The sequence below is a fragment of the Anser brachyrhynchus genome (assembly GCF_964034855.1).
Source record: "Anser brachyrhynchus genome assembly, chromosome: 2".
Lineage (NCBI taxonomy): Eukaryota > Metazoa > Chordata > Aves > Anseriformes > Anatidae > Anser > Anser brachyrhynchus.
Genome location: NC_137695.1, coordinates 133,609,070 through 133,628,519, shown reverse-complemented (window position 1 = coordinate 133,628,519; position 19,450 = coordinate 133,609,070). Strand labels below are relative to the sequence as shown.

General features: G+C 39.1%; 1 protein-coding gene across 1 annotated transcript in view; it reads left to right on the top strand.

The window, feature by feature from the left end:
- The window catches only part of LOC308190369 (uncharacterized protein), an 87,599-nt gene that overhangs the window by 56,320 nt on the left and 11,829 nt on the right, over positions 1-19,450 (top strand). The window contains exons 8-10 of the mRNA XM_080581682.1: positions 6,499-6,566; positions 8,010-8,120; positions 11,264-11,468. Coding sequence (XP_080437808.1) covers positions 6,499-6,566; positions 8,010-8,120; positions 11,264-11,299 — 215 coding nt within the window. The 3' untranslated portion in view covers positions 11,300-11,468. The remainder of the gene's footprint in view (positions 1-6,498; positions 6,567-8,009; positions 8,121-11,263; positions 11,469-19,450) is intronic.

The window sequence follows — 19,450 nt, the reverse complement described above, 5'->3', positions numbered from 1 at the left end:
GTGACATTAAAGTAGAAAAAAAAAAGTCATATACCAGTGTCTGGTGTAAGAATATTTCTGAGTAGCCTGTGAACCTCTAGCCTTATTACAGGTTGTTAAACAGCTATATCCTGATTGATGTAGGGCTCAAAACATCTGTCACCTTTAACCTGTTCTACCACTGCTTTTCTATGTCCTGGGAAAATCACTTTGTCTTTGTGCTTCAAAGTATTCATTGACAAAATAAACTTGTGTGACACTGTGCAATACTTTTCAAGGAACCATGGTGAGGGAAGTGAGTTAAAGGAAAATTTAAGGTGATTTACACCTAATGAGTTTTGATGAGAATGACGTTTTTATGAAATAAGCTAAAACTTGTGGGATGGTAAAGCATCACAACTGGTAACAGAAATGACAATAATAATAATAATGCAAATACAGTATGTAATTTTATAGTTTTATGGTAGATTATGTATGTATTGTTTCCTTCATCTTTTAATGAAAGGTGATATGAGACATGCATTTTAGAGGGAAACACTGACTTAGTGTTCCTTTGAAGTGTCTTACTTTCGAATATTAATCTTCATTTTGACTTTCCTGTCACTTAATGTATTTTGCTTCTTCTGTTTCTTTCACATTCCTATGGGTCTTTTATGACACTAAGTTATTTTACTAAAAATGCTAGCCTCCCACATTACTCTCCTCTACAACTTAGGTTAAGATAGTATCATATTTTGCATTAAAGATTCCATTAGGTGATTACATTTTCCAAAATCCCAGAAGATAAATTTGTTTCCACCATCAGTAATATACAAGGGTATGAATAACTACAGTTCTGGAATTCAAAGGGGAAGTGACTGGTTAGAAAACAAGAATTACTTCAAACTCTGTACGTGTTAATATTTAGCAAAGCAAAATAGTACGTAGCTGTGTGGAAGTTTCCAAATAAACAATCTGAATCAATATTAAAGATTTTAACTGCAGTCTATTTTTAAAAGTCTCTATTGTTCAGTCAGCTGCTTTACAGCAAAATTACCGATTGCTAGTCCTAATTATGCCTAAGTCTGACAACACTGCTGCCTGTGAGATAAAAGTGTCTTGTTATTAGAAGATCTATCCACTGTGAATGATTTAATTTCATGCTCCTGAAACCATCTTAAATTATGTTGTTCATAAGAAAGTGACAGCAGATAGAGGGTTATTATTTGGACAAGCCTCTATGAATGAAAATTCAATGCCCAGTCTCATTTGCCTGCCTAAAAATGCTGTTATATTTTAGGTTCACTTCATTTGGGAAAGTTTGATGGTAATAAAGGAAGACAGTCTTAGCTGGAGTTTGTCTGGTGTAGGGAGGGCCAACTTCCATCTCCCCCGTCTAGTTAGAGGCTAACAGAAAATGTTAAATCATGTTGAACAATGGCAGTTTGAGGCTTCCTTGTAAAGAGACTTTAAATACAGTATTTACAAAGTTTTAATTGAAATGCCTTTTTGACTGACCAGTGTTCAACTATTTGTCAGGCTGCTGGCAGGCTCTTCACCAACATATATTTTTGGTTTCTGCATGTTAATTTTCTATTGTGGCAAACAAACCTTTAGGAAAGAATTAGCCTTTGTTTTGTTCTGCAGAGGCAAGCGCAGGACTCACAGAAATTGCAACAAATGACATCTGTGCAAGATGAAGTGTTTTCAAAAAGTTAGCCAGGTTGTGTGTGAACAAGATGTAGTAAATAACTTTCTGCTTATGAAAAACATGGCCTTGCAAATGGATGGGATTGGGAAAATACAGCTGTGCAGGTGCCAGTTCTGCAAGCTGCATAGGAGCTTATCAGGAAATGGGACTTTTATATATTTTCCATATAAAACTGCCATGTAAAGCAATTATTGGGGAATACAGTTTTGAGGTACTGTTACAGCTAGAAACTTATACTCTTCCCAGATCATCTGTGTGTGTACTTGTTATATGTATGTATGCCATTTGTCTTTTAAATGAAAAGAAAAAAAAAAGATACCAAGTTCTCCTTAAATGCTTACCACTGAACACTCTCAAGTGTGATTTATTAGAGAGCATTCAGAAAAGGGGAAATTATAACCTTGTTTTAAGTCTCATATAAAAAAGATAATTTTGAATATGTGGATGAACCTAATGTTTACATGGCAATATGTAGTTGGGCAGGAGTAAAATGTGTAGAATACCAATAACTTTCGGCTTTCTTAAATACACTGAATCAGTTAAACCTCTTAGAAAGGATCATAACTAACAATTCAGTTTTTGGGCATCTTCAAACAACAGATTTCTTCTTCTGGCCTGCTAGATTGCTTGAGAAGGGTAGATTGCTGTCAGAACCAGAATAGTGGGAAATTGGTGCTAGCAGTGATAGGTTGCTGCGGAAGGCAGCAGAAATGGCTGATGGCACCGACAATTTGCCATCAGCTTGACTTTGTCTTAAAAGCAATGGGTGGCACTGTAGTATATTTTTAAAAGTATGAATTCAGAATATTCCACCTGAGAAACAAGGAAAAAAGGTTTTTCTTGCATATTGCTGTTAGCAGGATTATGCTGTCTGGCATCATGCTATTGCTTTTTGCGTGTTATGGTTTTTCAATATCTGAGATAGTCAATACACCTACTTATGTCAGCATTATAATCCCTAACTCGTCTTTCAAGAGGTATGCTGAGTCTTTCAGACTTCTATATTAACTCATTTCTTTCTAGTAGACATTACTGAGATTTTTTTTTCTTTTTTTTTTTTCTTACATAAGCTTACAAAACAATCATACATAGTTTAAAACAGAAAACAAGACCATTACATTCATTTTGTTGTGGTATCATTTTAAGAAGTTTCATCAAATTTCCTTCATTCGTCTATACTGGCACTCCAAGGCAAATCCTAATCGGGAATGTACGTGATGTTCATCACACAGTGATGCAGATGCAGTATCTGGGTCTCTGAAACACATGACTCCTGTGAACACTGTACGGGTCAGTTGCCATTTAATTTCTGTTTCACTAATAATCATAAAGAATGCCATAAGGGCTTTTAGCAGGCAGTAACAAAACAGTGGCTTTTGAAACACCATCCTCAAGTTTGAATGAAAGTGTCTGATAATTGAATTTAGCTATGTCAAATCTTGGCTTCGGTTTCCTGTGTTTTCACAGTGAAATTCCTCCATGCTTCCAATAAAATGGCAATTTCTATAGAGAGTGTTTGTGTGTGTAGGCAGGCAGTTCCCTGACAACACTTCTCTTTTGTCCCTGCAATACAAAGAGGGATATATTACTCTATTGAATACAAAGGACTAATTCTACTAAATCAGCTTGTGTGCTCATTAGTGGACATAGCAGTTTGCAAAATTTAATTAACTAAAAATCACAATCACCTTTGCTAAATGTTAAGACTTATTAGTTTTCTTTATTATATAAGCCATTTTACATAATCCATCTAACTGTTACAGATGCATGCATATATAGAATCTTTTCCTTATGATGACTTTCATGTGAAGGACACAATATTGGTAGAAGTTTTTAGTAGTTTTTCAAAATAATTTCCTTGCATGTAAATTCACAAGGGTTGATTTCTGGGATTCTTTTCATAAACACAATGCAAATGGTTTTAGGGGCGGACATGACATACATAGCATTGTTATTTATTTACTTTTTCATATAATATCCTAATTTAAGAATATTAAAAGCTAATATTAATAACTATCTCATTACAAATGTGTGAAGAGAAGACATGATAATGAAACAATTATGGCATCTGTAGTCCAACTAGTGAATTAGACTTTCTAACTATTTAAGATCCATGGTAGACTGACTCCATTTATTGCCTGGTATTTCAAAGTACTGGTGTGCACACTGAATCCTAAAAAAGTGTTATCAGAAGTGAGATAAAGGCTACTAATCATGCTGCTAATGCAGCATACCAGAGGTCCCAGCTCTGTGCAAAACAAAGTACTTTAAATATTCTAAATATTTGAAAAAAATCTGTTTGCAAGTGCTTAAAAACTGTACCTGAAGCAAGCTTGGAACAGGCAAGACAGAGTGTCACTTTGAGACAGAGAAATTTAAAGCATAAATTTACTTGCAGTATATATTGATTTTATTTTATTTAAGTATGCAAATTACAAAGTTTTCAGAGAGTGTTCTCACACTCCACTGTGTACATCCCATTTTGGAAACAACTGGGTACTTGAATCAGGAATTGAGCTTGTAAATAGATTTTAGAATGGAAGCCCAGATGCACTGCTGAATTTGAGCTCTTGAACAAAATGATTGCAGGATTTTCCTGTCTATACCATTATGTTGAAGTTCATGGTCTTCTCTGAGTGTCTGGCTGTTAAAAGTGAGGCCTATAGATATAGTTAATACTTGTTTTTCCTTATTAATGTAGTCTAGGGTTAACGCCTCTGAAAGTGTGGTGACATATGATAAAACTCATGAATGAATTTTGAATGTGAGAATTATTTTGAATATACTCTGTTATCTCTCAGCTTTTTTATTTATCAGTCTGCACTCAATGTTAATTCTTATCTCATAAAGTCGTTTTCTATAATGGTAGCTACCTGTTATTTCTTGCCTGATCATGCAGTTCAAAGTGAAAACAAAATATTTTCATTAAAATGTGGCCTCTAAAAGCAGGCAGTAGGTTTAATAAATGTACCAGAAGGCTCAATCTCATGGCTCAAAGCAGAGGGCACAGAAATGCAGAACCTTCACCTGGACATAGTCAATACCCAAATGTATATGGAATCAAGATCCACATCCATTTTTTTAATTCTTACTATAAAAATAATTTTATCAAAATTATTTTACCTCCTACAGCATATTTGCATAAGTGTAATAAATGTCCTTCATTAACAGAGTAGGTTTTAGGGCATATTCATATTACTGCTGCCTAACAATTTGGCATAATCCTAGCTCCTGTTTCTTGCTAATGATATTTCCCATTCGGCTCTGAACATAGTAGACTATATTTTTCCATTAGGGAAATAATACCACAACTTAAATGTTTTCCTCAGCCAACTCTGTGTTTTGGTACAAAAATACAAGACACTCTCAACTGCCTTTTTTAATAGAAAATAGTTTTTTGTGTGTTTTTTTTGTTTGTTTTGTTTTTGTTTTTCTGTCATAATAAAAAAATGGTTTTGTTTGTTTGTATTGTTTTTCCATATGCTACGTGCTCCCAATATGTTTATTTAGTTTTTCTATATTATGATATTAAAATTGTATTTAGTATAAAAAGATTACATGTTCATATATGCTCAACATTTCATTTAGTTTACTTTTCACACTAAAGTAAATCAATTACATGATCATGAAATGGAATAAAATAAGGTCAGTACTGAAAATATTTTTAAAAATGTGAGTGGGTGGTCAAAGAAGAACATTTTTTAAGCATAAACTCTTTTACATTTCTCCTATTCAGATCCAAACTGACTAAGGATTTCCAAAGAATAAGTGGTTTGGGGATCTTTGGATGTATTTGATATTAGTAATTTTGGATTCCTTTCCTCTGCCTCCCTCTTCATAGCTGGCTTAGAACCTGTGATCATACCTCCTGGTGCAAAGTTAGCACAAAGATTTGCTGCTGTGGGAAGAACAGCAAGATGGTCCTGGAGAGTACATTCAAACAAAATTCTTTTACTGAACCTAAAATATAAAATACGTGGGGAGGGAAGAGAAAGATTGAGAACTTGGAGGACTGAACCTCCTCTCCTAGAGCAGTACAGCCAGATGCTCGTGGTTAGTATGATATCACTGAGTGTGCAGTACCACATCTCTTTTTTCTGCAATTGGAACTGTCGTGCAGTTAAATGTTATGCATTCCAAGACTTGCTAACATATCTCCTGCAAATAAATTTTGTTCTGTAAAAATACATCTTCCAATTCTGACTCCATGTTCTTAGGCAAAGAAACACACTAACATGGAAAGGTGCAAGTTTACCCTTAATTAGAAAAAAAAAAAAAAAGATTTGTAAGCAAGACATTAAAGTTCTAGCATGTTGCACTAATATCTTAATGTGTGATTCCCATTAATTACAATGTATTTAGTAACATAACACATTAAAATGTATTCCTGTGAAAATTATTTTACATACATAATACAAAGTCCTTCTTATGTAAAATAAGAACATGCTTTCTGAGTCACCATTTCTTCAACAGCAGAAGAGCAACACCTTTAGTAATCAGAGGGATGTCATATGACATCAAATTATTAGAATTTAAAAATATAAAAAATTGCCCATTTTTTTCATTCATAGATATAAATACAATCTCTCCTCAGAAGCAATGAACTTTTATTAATAGAGAAAATTATTGTTTCAATATTGAATCCTGAAAATATTTCAGAATATTCAGGCCAAGACTCACTCAGAAATATATGTACCCTTTATGATGGATGTGAAATTCCTGACTTTCACTGTTCCTGAAATATGAAGTGCTCCTGGTTTGGAGTACCTGTCTATTGAAAGAGTTCTGCCCAGTTGTACTTGGGTAAATTTAAGAATTTTCCTCTACAGACCTGCATCCTGTAAATAGAGGACAAAATTCTAGCAGAGTGGAGCCTCCTTGGGATCTACCCTTTCAGGTAAATGGCCTAACAGCATTTGTCAGATGAAGATTTTATTCCTTAGGCTCAGATTAAAAGTATTTTTTGGTATTGATGTGAAAGTCTGTATGGTCATGTAGATAAAGCAGTTAACTGGCTGAGGAGTAGCCAAGAGTTGGGTTTGTTCTTTGATAAATACTCACATTTACCTTTCTCATTTCTGTGAAGAAGATTTCGAACTTCTGTTTTTGAAGTCAGCTGTGTGTGTGTGGTTGAATTCAGAACTGATCTCCAAGTAGGAAAATACAAAATTAATTCTGGAAGAATCCACAGATATTTGAAAGGGTTCATATCAGTTTTACAACTTATCTGGGAGGAAAGAACATAGGGAACAAAGAGTGAGGAAGAGTAGAAAATGTTTATTTGCCTAATATTGTGATTGATTTAATATGCTGTATCAGGAACTATCCTTTCACATGTGAAATTTATTTAAAAGTAGTGACCAATCTATGAGTGTTACATCATAAACAGAAAATTCACAAAAATTAGATTCCCTCAGTACCAAGTTTTGTTTATCCAAGAAGAAAGCTCACAGAGGAAGCCGCCAAACAGGGGTAAATACACACAAATCCCCCTCCATGGGTGGCTGGCTGAGAAAGCAGACAGCCTGTGGCCATGTTTGTAAGGACCTAGACCGACAGGACCGGGGGGGAAAGCTGCTCATGTCTGGAACGGATTGAAACAGGCTCTTGTGGACATGCCTCACTGCTGCTCTGCATCTTTGCTTGTTGTTCAAACTAAAGAAAATTGCTTTTGCTTTAATTGAATATTATTTTGCATCCTCCCTGCACTCCAGTGAAGTACAAATGAGTATATAACATCAGTCAGCTGTAAAAAAGGTAAATTTTGCATGAATTTTGCAATGCATAAACTATTCCACAAGCTGTGCATGTGAAAAAGTGTTGAAACATGATTAAGTAACAGGATGTAATCATAATTTTAAAACTGTAGGTATACTGCAATATAGCTTTATATTCAGGCAATTTTTTGTTCAAAAGAAATAATTCATCTGAACCAAATTTTTAATTCCAACCACTGTCTTTAACCAGTAGCAAACAGTGTCACTAGGACGGAGAGTTATTATTACAATGAAGGCAAAATGGAGTAATAAAAAGCACAGAGAAAAATACCTGAGCATCTGTCATGATAGTAGTAGGTGGGATGAGCTAAGTTGTAGGACATGGAAGATGCTAAGAAGTTCTGTCCATGCAGAACTGGGTAACATCTTCAGTGCTAACATTGGTGGCAAAACTTTCTTGGTTGGTTGGTGTTTTGTTGTTGTTATGACTTTTATAGCATTCTTCTTTCCCTGGCAATGGAAAAAGACATCATCATTCTGGTCTCACATTTTTCTAGTACTATGCTTGCGTTACACTAATACAATAATGCGTTGTATGTTATATTCTTATTTTTACTTCTTAGTTGCAAGTTCATGGACAAACACAAGAAGGCATCAGGCTGCAGTGCAAAATATCTAACAAGGTGATCAAATACTTGGATTCTGCATTTGCTGCTGAAGCAGGGGCTGTTCAGGTCAGTCACAATAATCCTGTTGTGCAGTGAAATTCTCTCACATTGTATTAGTATTTTGAATCAATAACTGCCCTGTAGCCAAGGTTACTATGACGCACCAGCAAAGTCAGGAGAGAAACAATATCAAAGCTAAAGTTGGTTATATTTGTGGCACCTTGCCTACCATGGGATATAATCAGCAACATGATGGACCTTTCATTTTCTTGTGTGTGTGTATAAAAGGAAATAGGGATGAAAAGATGATGTTTTAGAAGCAGACGTAGACAGGAAAGGGTAGGGCTAATCTCATTGCTAGTTTGACTGGAGTGTGTGTTCCTTTCAGAAATCTGTATTTCTTTTTGCTCATATTTGCTCCCTGCCATTCTCTTTATCTTCTGCTTTTTGTCCCTTCTTTTTGCTGACTCTCAAGGCTACCCTAGGTTTTGCTGCTTTCAGAGTTCCGTAGTTGAAACTCAACATTGCATCTCTGACACTTTTTTTTTTTTTTGGCAACTAACCTCTAGTTCTTGATGCCACCATGTTGTTACACAACAATTTTGATTGCCAGCGTCCAAAGTGGACACCTAAGGTTTCCTGTTTCTCTTCCAGTCTTGCCCCAAGAGAGCCAGTGGTGGCATTCTTGTTAAAACAGCTTACCACCAGAAATGATTGAAAATTTTCCACTTGGATTTCTGCCTCTAGGAGAAATGGGTGGAGCTTTTTTTGTGACCACTGAAATATGTTGTTCACAGATTTCATTTCATATGGAATTGACAAATGCTGCACTGGTTTTCAGACTGGGATATTTAAAATAGTTCTCAGTAACTTTTCAATGTGACATTTTCAATGTGACATTTCAGTTCAGAACTTATATTTTTTGGAAAGAAGAAGCAGATTTCTCTGGGGTAATGTGTTATGTGTTAATGTGCTTTTTGGTGTTTTTCTTTTTTTTTTTTTTTCCTAAAAAAAGAGGAACATGTGGTGCAAAACTATTCAGCAGCTTTTTAGAAACATGATGAAGATAGTTTTGCCTCTCCTTCTCCATCAGAGTTGTTGAAAGAACATCTCATTTTCTATGAGACCATTTCTATAGTAATTTCATGCTGCCTGGTCCTAGTTTATAATGTTTCATATATTATCACAAGGTCTTGAAGCTACAAGTAATTGATATGTGAGTGCATTACAGACTTCACTGTTAACTCACACAAATTTTTACCAGTCACTGAGGTTCTCTTTCACTTAGAACATACTTTTTACTGGATTCTTGGAGGATACAGAGGGAAAAATAATGCAAAAAAATCCATTGCAGTTGTGTACCCAATACAGCATGAGGCAGAAAGCAGGAATATTAATGTGTCTTTGGACTTGACTGAATGGAGATTGTCAACCAGATGAATTGCTTCAATGCCAGATGTAGGCAATAGAAGCTTTGATCAAATCTGACTTTTGTATCTAGTTTTCAGCTGTAGTCATTTTTACCTGACTTTTGGCAGATATAAAGAAATGACGCTAAGGAGACTTATCCATTTTTTATTTTTTGTGTTCCATTAGCTGTTGAAATGTAGTGAGAATCTGCACACCAGATGTGTGGGAAGCAGTAGTTTGGGGATGGGAGGGTTCATTCTCATTTTTTTCTTTAATTTATTCAATTTATTGAAGATATTAGACACACTGATGAGAGACATGTCTCTGTATCCAAAACCGAAAAAACACAGTATTCTTCGTTATCTCCATAATCCTGAAAGGCTATAGGATTTGAGCAGCCATAAAGGTTTTATGATACCAGGAGGAAAGACCTGACAAAGGGCAGTGTACTTCTGACCATGGGAATGTGGTTGCTGCTTCTTCAGTTCATCTCCAAAGAATGTTTTTTTAGAAATGCTTATTTATAATTGTCCCAAGCTTTCAAAACCATCACTGCTGTAGGATATGTTATCCATATCTTTGTTGGTAGGTAGTATGTGAACATGCATATTCAATAGGTAGAATGGATAATTTCTGAGTGAATTTCTCTGTTATTTTTGCCTTTGAAGAAAATGGACTATCTAGCCTTTCATAGATTAATTTTAAGCTTACACAAGCAGTGTCATCCACTGCCCACAGGCTAGGCCTAGGATTCAGCAGACAGACAAACATTAAGTATGCTGTTCTCCAAGGTACAGCAACACATTTATTTGTTCTGTCTGCTGTGACAGGGTTGTTCCCAGACCTGCAGCTGTGTGACTCCAGAACAACCCATTGCGGCACTGTGGAAACAACAGTGAATATTCCTTCCATCACCAGTGAGGAATGGCATGACATCTTTAATATATATCTTTAATATTTAATATATATCATATATAATATTACATAATATTACATATATTATACAATATGTAATATATTTAAATATTATTATATAATATATTTTATATATTGTATATACATATACAATATATATATAATGTACATATATATTTTTTAGAAAGTCTCATTTTCCTTCATATTTCAAGGGACTTCCCTGCAGATCTCTCCCACTCAGCATCTTCAGTAATCTCACTCTCAAATCCAAACCATGAAATGGGTTAATAACACTACTGAACTGTATTTACAAATATCTTTATTTTTTATGGATATGAGGAGTGTACCAATATAACTGTTTTTGATTTACAGTTTTATTTGTGGGCCATTTATTAATTTTGACAAAACAATAGCATTTTTTTTTAATTACTTATACTCACCAGTAGAGTAATTACTATTTCCTATTCCATCAGCAAATCAGGAAATTTTATTCAAAGAATTATGGAGATAAGTAATTTGCCTTGTCAGGTAACAGGGGAATGTTCATTTGTCAAGAGCTGCAAAGTGTTTTATGGCTGTAACAAACATCCTACAGATAAATAAGAGGAAAAAATGGGTTTACACTACATTGATGCTTGTAATTTATATTGCAAACTCAGTGACATCTAAAATTTTTGTCAATTAAAAAGTTTTTTTTCTTATGCCACAAAGCACACAAAAATCAGCTGTCAGCTGAACTCATTCATATTTTCATTCCTTGAGCAAAAAAAGTGTCCAATTTGTTTTCAGATTGAACTCTGTATGTAGAAGTATTAAGTTTGTTTGTTTGTTTTTTCTTTTTTCCTCTGTTGACAAATTGCTTTTATGCATTATTGTCTTCTCAGATAGAAGTTACTGCCTCTTCAGTGAGTGAATGCTGAAACTCAACTACAAGGCAGTAAATGACTGAGCATCTCCTTCTAGGCTACTGCAAAATGGGGCAGATCAGGTTCTCTTCAACCACCATGGGAACAGTAAACTCAACTGGCTGACAGTGATGTCTCAAGTCCCTCTAACATGACAAGAAGCATTTGTCACATCATATACAGTGTAAGTTGCTTTATCTTTTATCTTTATCTTTATCTTTTATCTTTATCTTTTATCTTTATCTTTTACAGTATGTGAACTCTAGATTGAATACAGATGGGATGCACAGACACAGCAGACAGCTTGACCTGGTCCGCATGGTGGCGGAACTCAAGGAAGAGGTGCAGAGACTGAGGGATATCAGGGAGTGCGAGCGGGAGATAGACTGGTGGAGTAACTCCCTGCAGGACCAGAGGGAGAGGGACCAGGGTGAGACGCCCCAAAGGGGGGTGGACCCCCTGCCCTGTTGCCATCGGGCAGAGGGAGGGGACCTGCGAGTTGAGGAGGAATGGAGACAGGTCCCTGCTCGACCTCGCAGGAGATGCCCTCCCCTGCCGGCACCGCCTTCCCAGGTGCCCTTGAACAATAGGTTTGAGGCCCTGGGGCTCGAGAGACCCGTGGGTGAGGATGAGGTAGGAAGCCTACCCAGGAGGATGCCTGAGGTGAGGAAGTTGACTCCACGCCTCAGGACTGCCTCCACCAAGAAAGAAAGAAGGGTGATTGTTGTGGGCGGCTCCCTCCTCAGGGGAACGGAGGGCCCTATTTGTCGGCCTGACCCCACACATAGGGAAGTCTGCTGCCTCCCTGGGGCCAGGGTCAGAGACGTTACCAGGAAGCTTCCAAACCTGGTTCGCCCCTCTGACTATTACCCGCTTTTGATAGTCCAGGCTGGCAGCGATGATGTTGAAAAGAGAAGCCTCAGGGCCATCAAACAGGACTATAGGGGGCTGGGACGATTGGTGGAGGGAGCGGGAGTGCAGGTGGTGTTTTCGTCCATCCCTACGGGGGAAGGGAGAGGCACGGAGAGGACGCGGAAAGCTCATGTGGTTAATAGGTGGCTCAGAGGCTGGTGCCAGCATAGAAATTTTGGGTTTTTTCACCATGGGGAGCTTTACTCGGCACCCGGCCTGATGGCCCCAGACGGGTCTCTATCTCCAAGGGGAAAACGGATCCTAGGCCAGGAGCTGGCGGGGCTCATAGAGAGAGCTTTAAACTAGGTAAGAAGGGGGACGGGGCTCAAACAAGGCCTGTTGGAGCTGTGCCGGGGGAAACAATGGCTAGGCCGGGGAAGAAGGCGATGGCCCAGCTGAAGTGCATCTACACTAATGCACGCAGCATGGGTAACAAACAGGAGGAGCTGGAAGCCATTGTGCAGCAGGCAGGCTACGACTTGGTTGCCATCACGGAGACGTGGTGGGACCGCTCCCACGACTGGAGTGCTGCAATGCCTGGCTATCGGCTCTTCAGGAGGGACAGGCAGCACAAAAGGGGTGGTGGCGTGGCTCTCTACATTAGAGAATCTTTTGATGTTGTGGAACTCCAGGCTGGGAATGATAAGGTTGAATCCCTGTGGGTTAGGATCCGTGGGAAGGCCGGCAAGGCTAGCATCCTGGTGGGGGTCTGCTATAGACCGCCGAACCAGGATGCGGAGACGGATGAGGAGTTTTATAGGCAACTGACAGAAGTTGCAAAATCGTCGGCGCTTGTCCTCGTGGGGGACTTCAACTTCCCGGACATATCCTGGAAACACAACACGGCACAGAGAAAGCAGTCTAGGAGGTTTCTGGAGAGCGTGGGAGATAGCTTCCTGACGCAGCTGGTCAGTGAACCTACCAGGGGTGGTGCCCCGCTAGACCTTCTCTTCACAAACAGAGAAGGACTGGTGGGAGATGTGGTGGTCGGAAGCTGTCTGGGGCAGAGTGACCACGAAATGGTAGAGTTCTCTATTCTTGGCGAGGCCAGGAAGGGGACCAGTAAAACTGCTGTCTTGGACTTCCGGAGGGCTGACTTTGAGCTGCTCAGGACGCTGGTTGGCCGAGTCCCTTGGGAGGCGGTTCTGAAGGGCAGAGGAGTCCAGGAAGGCTGGGCGCTCCTCAAGAAGGAAATCGTGATGGCACAGGAGCGGTCCGTCCCCACGTGCCCAAAGATGAGCCGGCGTGGAAGAAGACCGGCCTGGCTCAACAGAGAGTTGCGGCTGGAGCTTAGCAGAAAAAAGAGGGTTTATAATCTTTGGAAAAAAGGGCGGGCCACTGAGGAGGACTACAAGGATGTAGCGAGGCTGTGCAGGGAGAAAATTAGAAAGGCCAAAGCTCATCTGGAGCTCAATCTGGCTACTGCCGTTAAAGACAACAAAAAATCCTTTTACAAATACATCAACGCGAAACGGAGGACTAGGGAGAATCTCCATCCTCTACTGGATGCGAGGGGAAACCTAGTTACTAAGGATGAGGAAAAGGCTGAGGTGCTTAATGCCGCCTTTGCCTCAGTCTTTAGCGGCAATACCGGTTGTTCTCCGGACACCCAGTGCCCTGAGCTGGTGGAAGGGGATGGGGAGCAGGATGTGGCCTTCGCTATCCATGAGGAAATGGTTGGCGACCTGCTACGGAGCTTGGATGTGCGCAAGTCGATGGGGCCTGATGGGATCCACCCGAGGGTACTGCGAGAACTGGCGGAGGAGCTGGCCGAGCCGCTTTCCATCATTTATCGGCAGTCCTGGCTATCGGGGGAGGTCCCGGTTGACTGGCGGCTAGCCAATGTGACGCCCATCTATAAGAAGGGCCGGAGGGCAGACCCGGGGAACTATAGGCCTGTCAGTTTGACCTCAGTGCCGGGGAAGCTCATGGAGCAGATTATCTTGAGGGTCATCACGCGGCACTTGCAGGGCAAGCAGGCGATCAGGCCCAGTCAGCATGGGTTTATGAAAGGCAGGTCCTGCTTGACGAACCTGATCTCCTTCTATGACCAAGTGACGCGCTTGGTGGATGAGGGAAAGGCTGTGGACGTGGTCTACCTTGACCTAAGTAAGGCTTTTGACACCGTTCCCCACAACATTCTCCTCAAGAAACTGGCTGCTCGTGGCTTGGACTGGCGTACGCTTCGCTGGGTTAGAAACTGGCTGGATGGCCGGGCCCAGAGAGTTGTGGTGAATGGAGTCAAATCTGGTTGGAGGCCGGTCACTAGTGGAGTCCCCCAGGGCTCGGTACTGGGGCCGGTCCTCTTTAATATCTTTATCGATGATCTGGATGAGGGCGTCCAGTGCACCCTCAGTAAGTTTGCAGATGACACCAAGCTAAGTACGTGTGTCGATCTGCTCGAGGGCAGGAAGGCTCTGCAGGAGGATCTGGATAGGCTGGAGCGATGGGCTGAGGTCAACTGCATGAAGTTCAACAAGGCCAAGTGCCGGGTCCTGCACCTGGGCTGCAACAACCCCAAGCAGAGCTACAGGCTGGGAGATGAGTGGCTGGAAAGCTGCCTGGCCGAGAAGGACCTGGGAGTATTGGTGGATAGTCGGCTGAATATGAGCCAGCAGTGTGCTCAGGTGGCCAAGAAGGCCAACGGCATCCTGGCCTGTATAAGAAGCAGTGTGGCCAGCAGGTCGAGGGAAGTGATTGTGCCCCTGTACTCGGCTCTGGTGAGGCCGCACCTCGAGTACTGTGTTCAGTTTTGGGCCCCTCGCTACAGGAAGGACATGGACGTGCTCGAGCGAGTCCAGAGAAGGGCGACCAAGCTGGTGAGGGGTCTGGAGAACAAGTCTTACGAGGAGCGGCTGAGGGAGCTGGGCTTGTTCAGCCTGGAGAAGAGGAGGCTCAGGGGCGACCTCATCGCTCTCTACAGTTACCTGAAAGGAGGCTGTAGAGAGGTGGGGGTTGGTCTATTCTCCCACGTGCCTAGTGACAGGACGAGGGGGAATGGGCTAAAGTTGCGACAGGGGAGTTTTAGGTTGGATGTTAGGAAGTACTTCTTTACCGAAAGGGTTATTAAGCATTGGAACAGGCTGCCCAGGGAGGTGGTGGAGTCACCATCCCTGGAGGTCTTTAAAAGACGTTTAGATGTAGAGCTTAGGGATATGGTTTAGTGGAGTACTTAGTGTTAGGTCGGAGGTTGGACTCGATGATCTTGAGGTCTCTTCCAACCTAGAGAAATCTGTGAATCTGTGAATCTGTAATTTGGAGGACATACTTATTTTAGTTTTTGTATATGACATATTTTCAAGAAAATAGTCCTCACCTGCAACACTGCTGCACCACTTCTCTGGAAACTTACTCCTTTTTGGAAGGCTATATTGCCTATTTATTCTCTTCTTTTTTTCTTTGTTTTTATCTACATTTTCCTCTATTTTTGTTGCTCATTCTTTCTTCCCTTTCACTTCCTACTTCCTATTCCCATTTGAAATACTTTTCCCACCTCTATTTCCTAAAACCATAGGTAATAAATAATGTCAGTAATACCAGCACACAAAGAATTATCACTTGTTTCTGGAGTTACCATCCCAGGTACCTTGGCAGGTAAAATTCATCTACATTGCAATTCATTCAAGGTACATATGCTCTTGTAAGAAAAGTAGTCCACCACTTCTGAATTTTTAATTTTGAATCAAATCAAATGTTGGAGCAAGATCTAAGCAATAGTTGATAATTCTCTGCATATAAGAGCCAGAATTTCTCATTACCTTGTTCCAAACAGTCAGTCCTCTTCAGATTCTATATCTCCCATGGTAAATATGTTCCTGCTAGCAACTAATTGTCAACCACATCTCTGTAAACTGAGACTTAATATATGTTTAAAGTGGCTAGATAACAAGCCAAAAGATAGTAAGACAAAACACCACTATACAAATTTGGTGGAATTAGGTCTGTTTCAACAATTTCATATCTAATTTGGATTCTTCAGACTTCTCCAGAAACTTCCCTCCTGTTTCTTCTTTTGCTCTCCCATAGTCTCATTATTATCTTTAGGAATTGGAAAGTTCTCCAGCTTTCAAGCAGCTGGGAAAGACTACTATAACTGGAGTGGTTTAGTGTGCTGCCACCCAGCCTTCACAAAATCTGCACGCAATACATCTATTTTAGGAGTTGCCAGTTCTTACTGGATGTAAGAACATATATATATATATATAATTCATATTTCAGGTGACAGTACAGTAGCAGGAATAGAGAAAAACACACACACACACACACACAAAAAAAAAAACACAATACAGGTAGGGATACAATCCAAGTGAACTTGTATGGCCATACCAGGAGTGACTCATCTGAAGAAGAAGGGGATACAACCTCGTTTTTTTGTCTCATACAAGACATTGTGTAGAAATAAAGTCTAACAGACATTAGAGATAAGGAGTTTTAGACAAAAAAGAATGAGGAATTAGATGTAGGAACAAGTTTTATAGCAATAATTTTAATGTATTTGACAACTAACTTAAATTCAGTTGTTCTGCTGCGAAGTGCATATGAAATTATTTACAGAATGCCAAGGTCAAAACAGCAACATGGTGAATGATATATGTACATATATATATATATATATACACTCCAATATAGAGGTATGTATATACACAGAAAATAGAGCTAACTATATGCATTAGTGATTGTTAAAGCCATAGTCATGATGTACTACTAGATGATATGTTCTATGAAAAAGGTCACTGCTTTCAAAGTGCATTTCTCTAAGTGGAAAACTTCATATTGCTGCCACAAATAAAAACCTGTGGGTCTGATACAGCACAAAAATTAGGGGAGAAAATGCTGTTCTCTCCTCCCAACTTGCTAATCTTTTCTGTAGTGGCCTGAGAAGGACCATACCAGCACCACTTTTGCTCATAAGACTGCAATATGGTGCCATTATCCAGCTTGAGATACTCATTGCAAAGCCACTAGATGGCAATTTTCAGCCACTTTACTTGGCTATTTCTCAGTGCAGAAATGGTGTAACAAAAAAAATATATTGCTTAATTGCATATAGAAAACAAGTGCTAATATATTAATGAAAATATTTTACGAAGTTGTTTTTTTTGTTGTTTTTTTTGAGGAAAAGTCTTATGTACCTAATTTTCAATTTGGACCCATCACAGGATATTGAGGTCTGAAGACAGAGCTTTATTTCAGGACTTTTTTTCCTCACAAGAAAAATTCCCTTCAATTTCTGCACAAACAGAAGCCCAAAAAGTCCCATAAAACACATATAAAATATCCAGTTCTTCTCATTTCATTAAACAGTTTGTATAATCATTTACACCTTGCCAATGTTCTATTTGGTGTATGACAGTGGTTCCACACAGGAAATCTATTGATGTTCATTTGCTACCAATGTTCTCACCTGGAAAAATCAATTTAAAGTACGGGATAACAGAGCAAGTATCCATGTACTGTAAATAATAATAATGATATGCTATTATCTATTTGAGAACAGTTTAGTGAAATGTTTTTTTCAGAGGAAAAGGTACATTTTGTTCCTAGTTCTAATTGTCTGTGTGTGGAGATGTTGAGACTATAATGATCTCTTGGAATAAAAAATGCTGAGGGGAGTTAAATGTCAATTTTTATTTTTAGGAAGTCAGGAATACCATGTTTTCAGATTAATTCATTTTTTTGTAAGTGAATGTCTTGTATTAAAATATGTTCTTTTTGAAAAAAAATGATTAAAATGAAGTTAATTTTAAGTAGCATTGAATTTGTGAAATTAATTTTAAGTAGCACTGGTTTTTAAATCCTCAGTGTTAGAGATGAAAAAATATTCTTTATCACATGTAAGTTAGTTAAATCATACTATGCTGTCAAGTACTGATTGCTTCTTTATTGCCCATTAGAAACTCTCTCTGAACTGCAATATTTTGTAATGGGTGAACCCAAGGTGAGTCAAACAGATTTAATGTTCACCCCATATCTTCCAGGCTCATCCTGCTTCCAAAGGATATCTTCACTGTAGGATATCCGGCACTGTACTGGGAAACCGACTTTGTATTTAAGAGAGTGATGATTTTCATATGCGAGAGTAGGGATTTCCTGAATGAAAGCATCAAAACTATTGAGAAAGGTACTGCTCCATCCTTTTCTGCAGGGTAAAATTGTTATCACCATAACACTTCTGCTGTGACTTCCCTATGACTCAAGAACCAGTAGCTAAATATGGCTCCTGTCTTATTTTGTTAAACTGCTTGAAGGGAAAAAGTGTGACCTCTTGCACAGGGACCACATACCAGATGTTGGAAGTGATGACTTCTGTGCTCAGTTCTGTTGCTTTCCTGCAGGGTGACTTAGGACCGTCCCTCACAAGCTACTTTTGGAAATCAGGTTCTATATTAACTTTGCTTCAAGAAGAAAAAAACTCAACCCAGATCTGTACTAGGCTAGGAAATGCTTCATAGGTTTTCCTTTAAAGCACAGTTAAGATAACTGTGACTTCAGCCTGATGCTGCAGTACCTAGGCTAGTTTTAACTATCCATGTTGGGTACTCGCATGAATTTTGCACCAATGTTTACCTGACAGTGAGTACCATGTAGACATGCCACTAAGATATTTTAAAGTAACCTCCCAGTTGGAACACAATAAATAATTTGCATAGACACATAACTGCACAAGACCATTCAGTTTCAGGTTGCCTTTGATTTTTCACTCAGTTCAGTATTTTTTAACAAACAGAACATTTATCAGTGAATTTAATTTGATTTCACCTGTCTCTTGTCCGGTAGGCAAAGTTGATATAACTAATATTTTACATATACTGTGATATAAAATCTTGCAGAATAATCATTTTTCACACACAAAACATAGCACCTCTGAACTGTTTCCGGTCCTGAAGGGAGACATGAAGAACCTTCAGATGAATCTAGGAATAAAAAGTCTTAATTCTGATAGGCTTTAAAGTCACAGAGTAGAGCAATTTTTTTTATGGTACCTCTTAGCCTTCCCATCACTATCTGCCAACAAACCCCTTAGGGTTCTGCTCTTCAGTATTTATCTCTCCCTTTCTCCCCTCTCTCTCTGATCCAGGTTCCTGCTTCTTAAATTCCCCTACAGACATCAGCATCTTTTCTTTAGATCATCTAACTCATTAACATAGTGCAGTTAAACTCACTGCAGGTTTTGTTTTTTTTTTAATTCTGTATTAAACTGAAGGTTGCTATTTTGCCCAGCGTATCCATATTTTATTTTATTTTATTTTATTT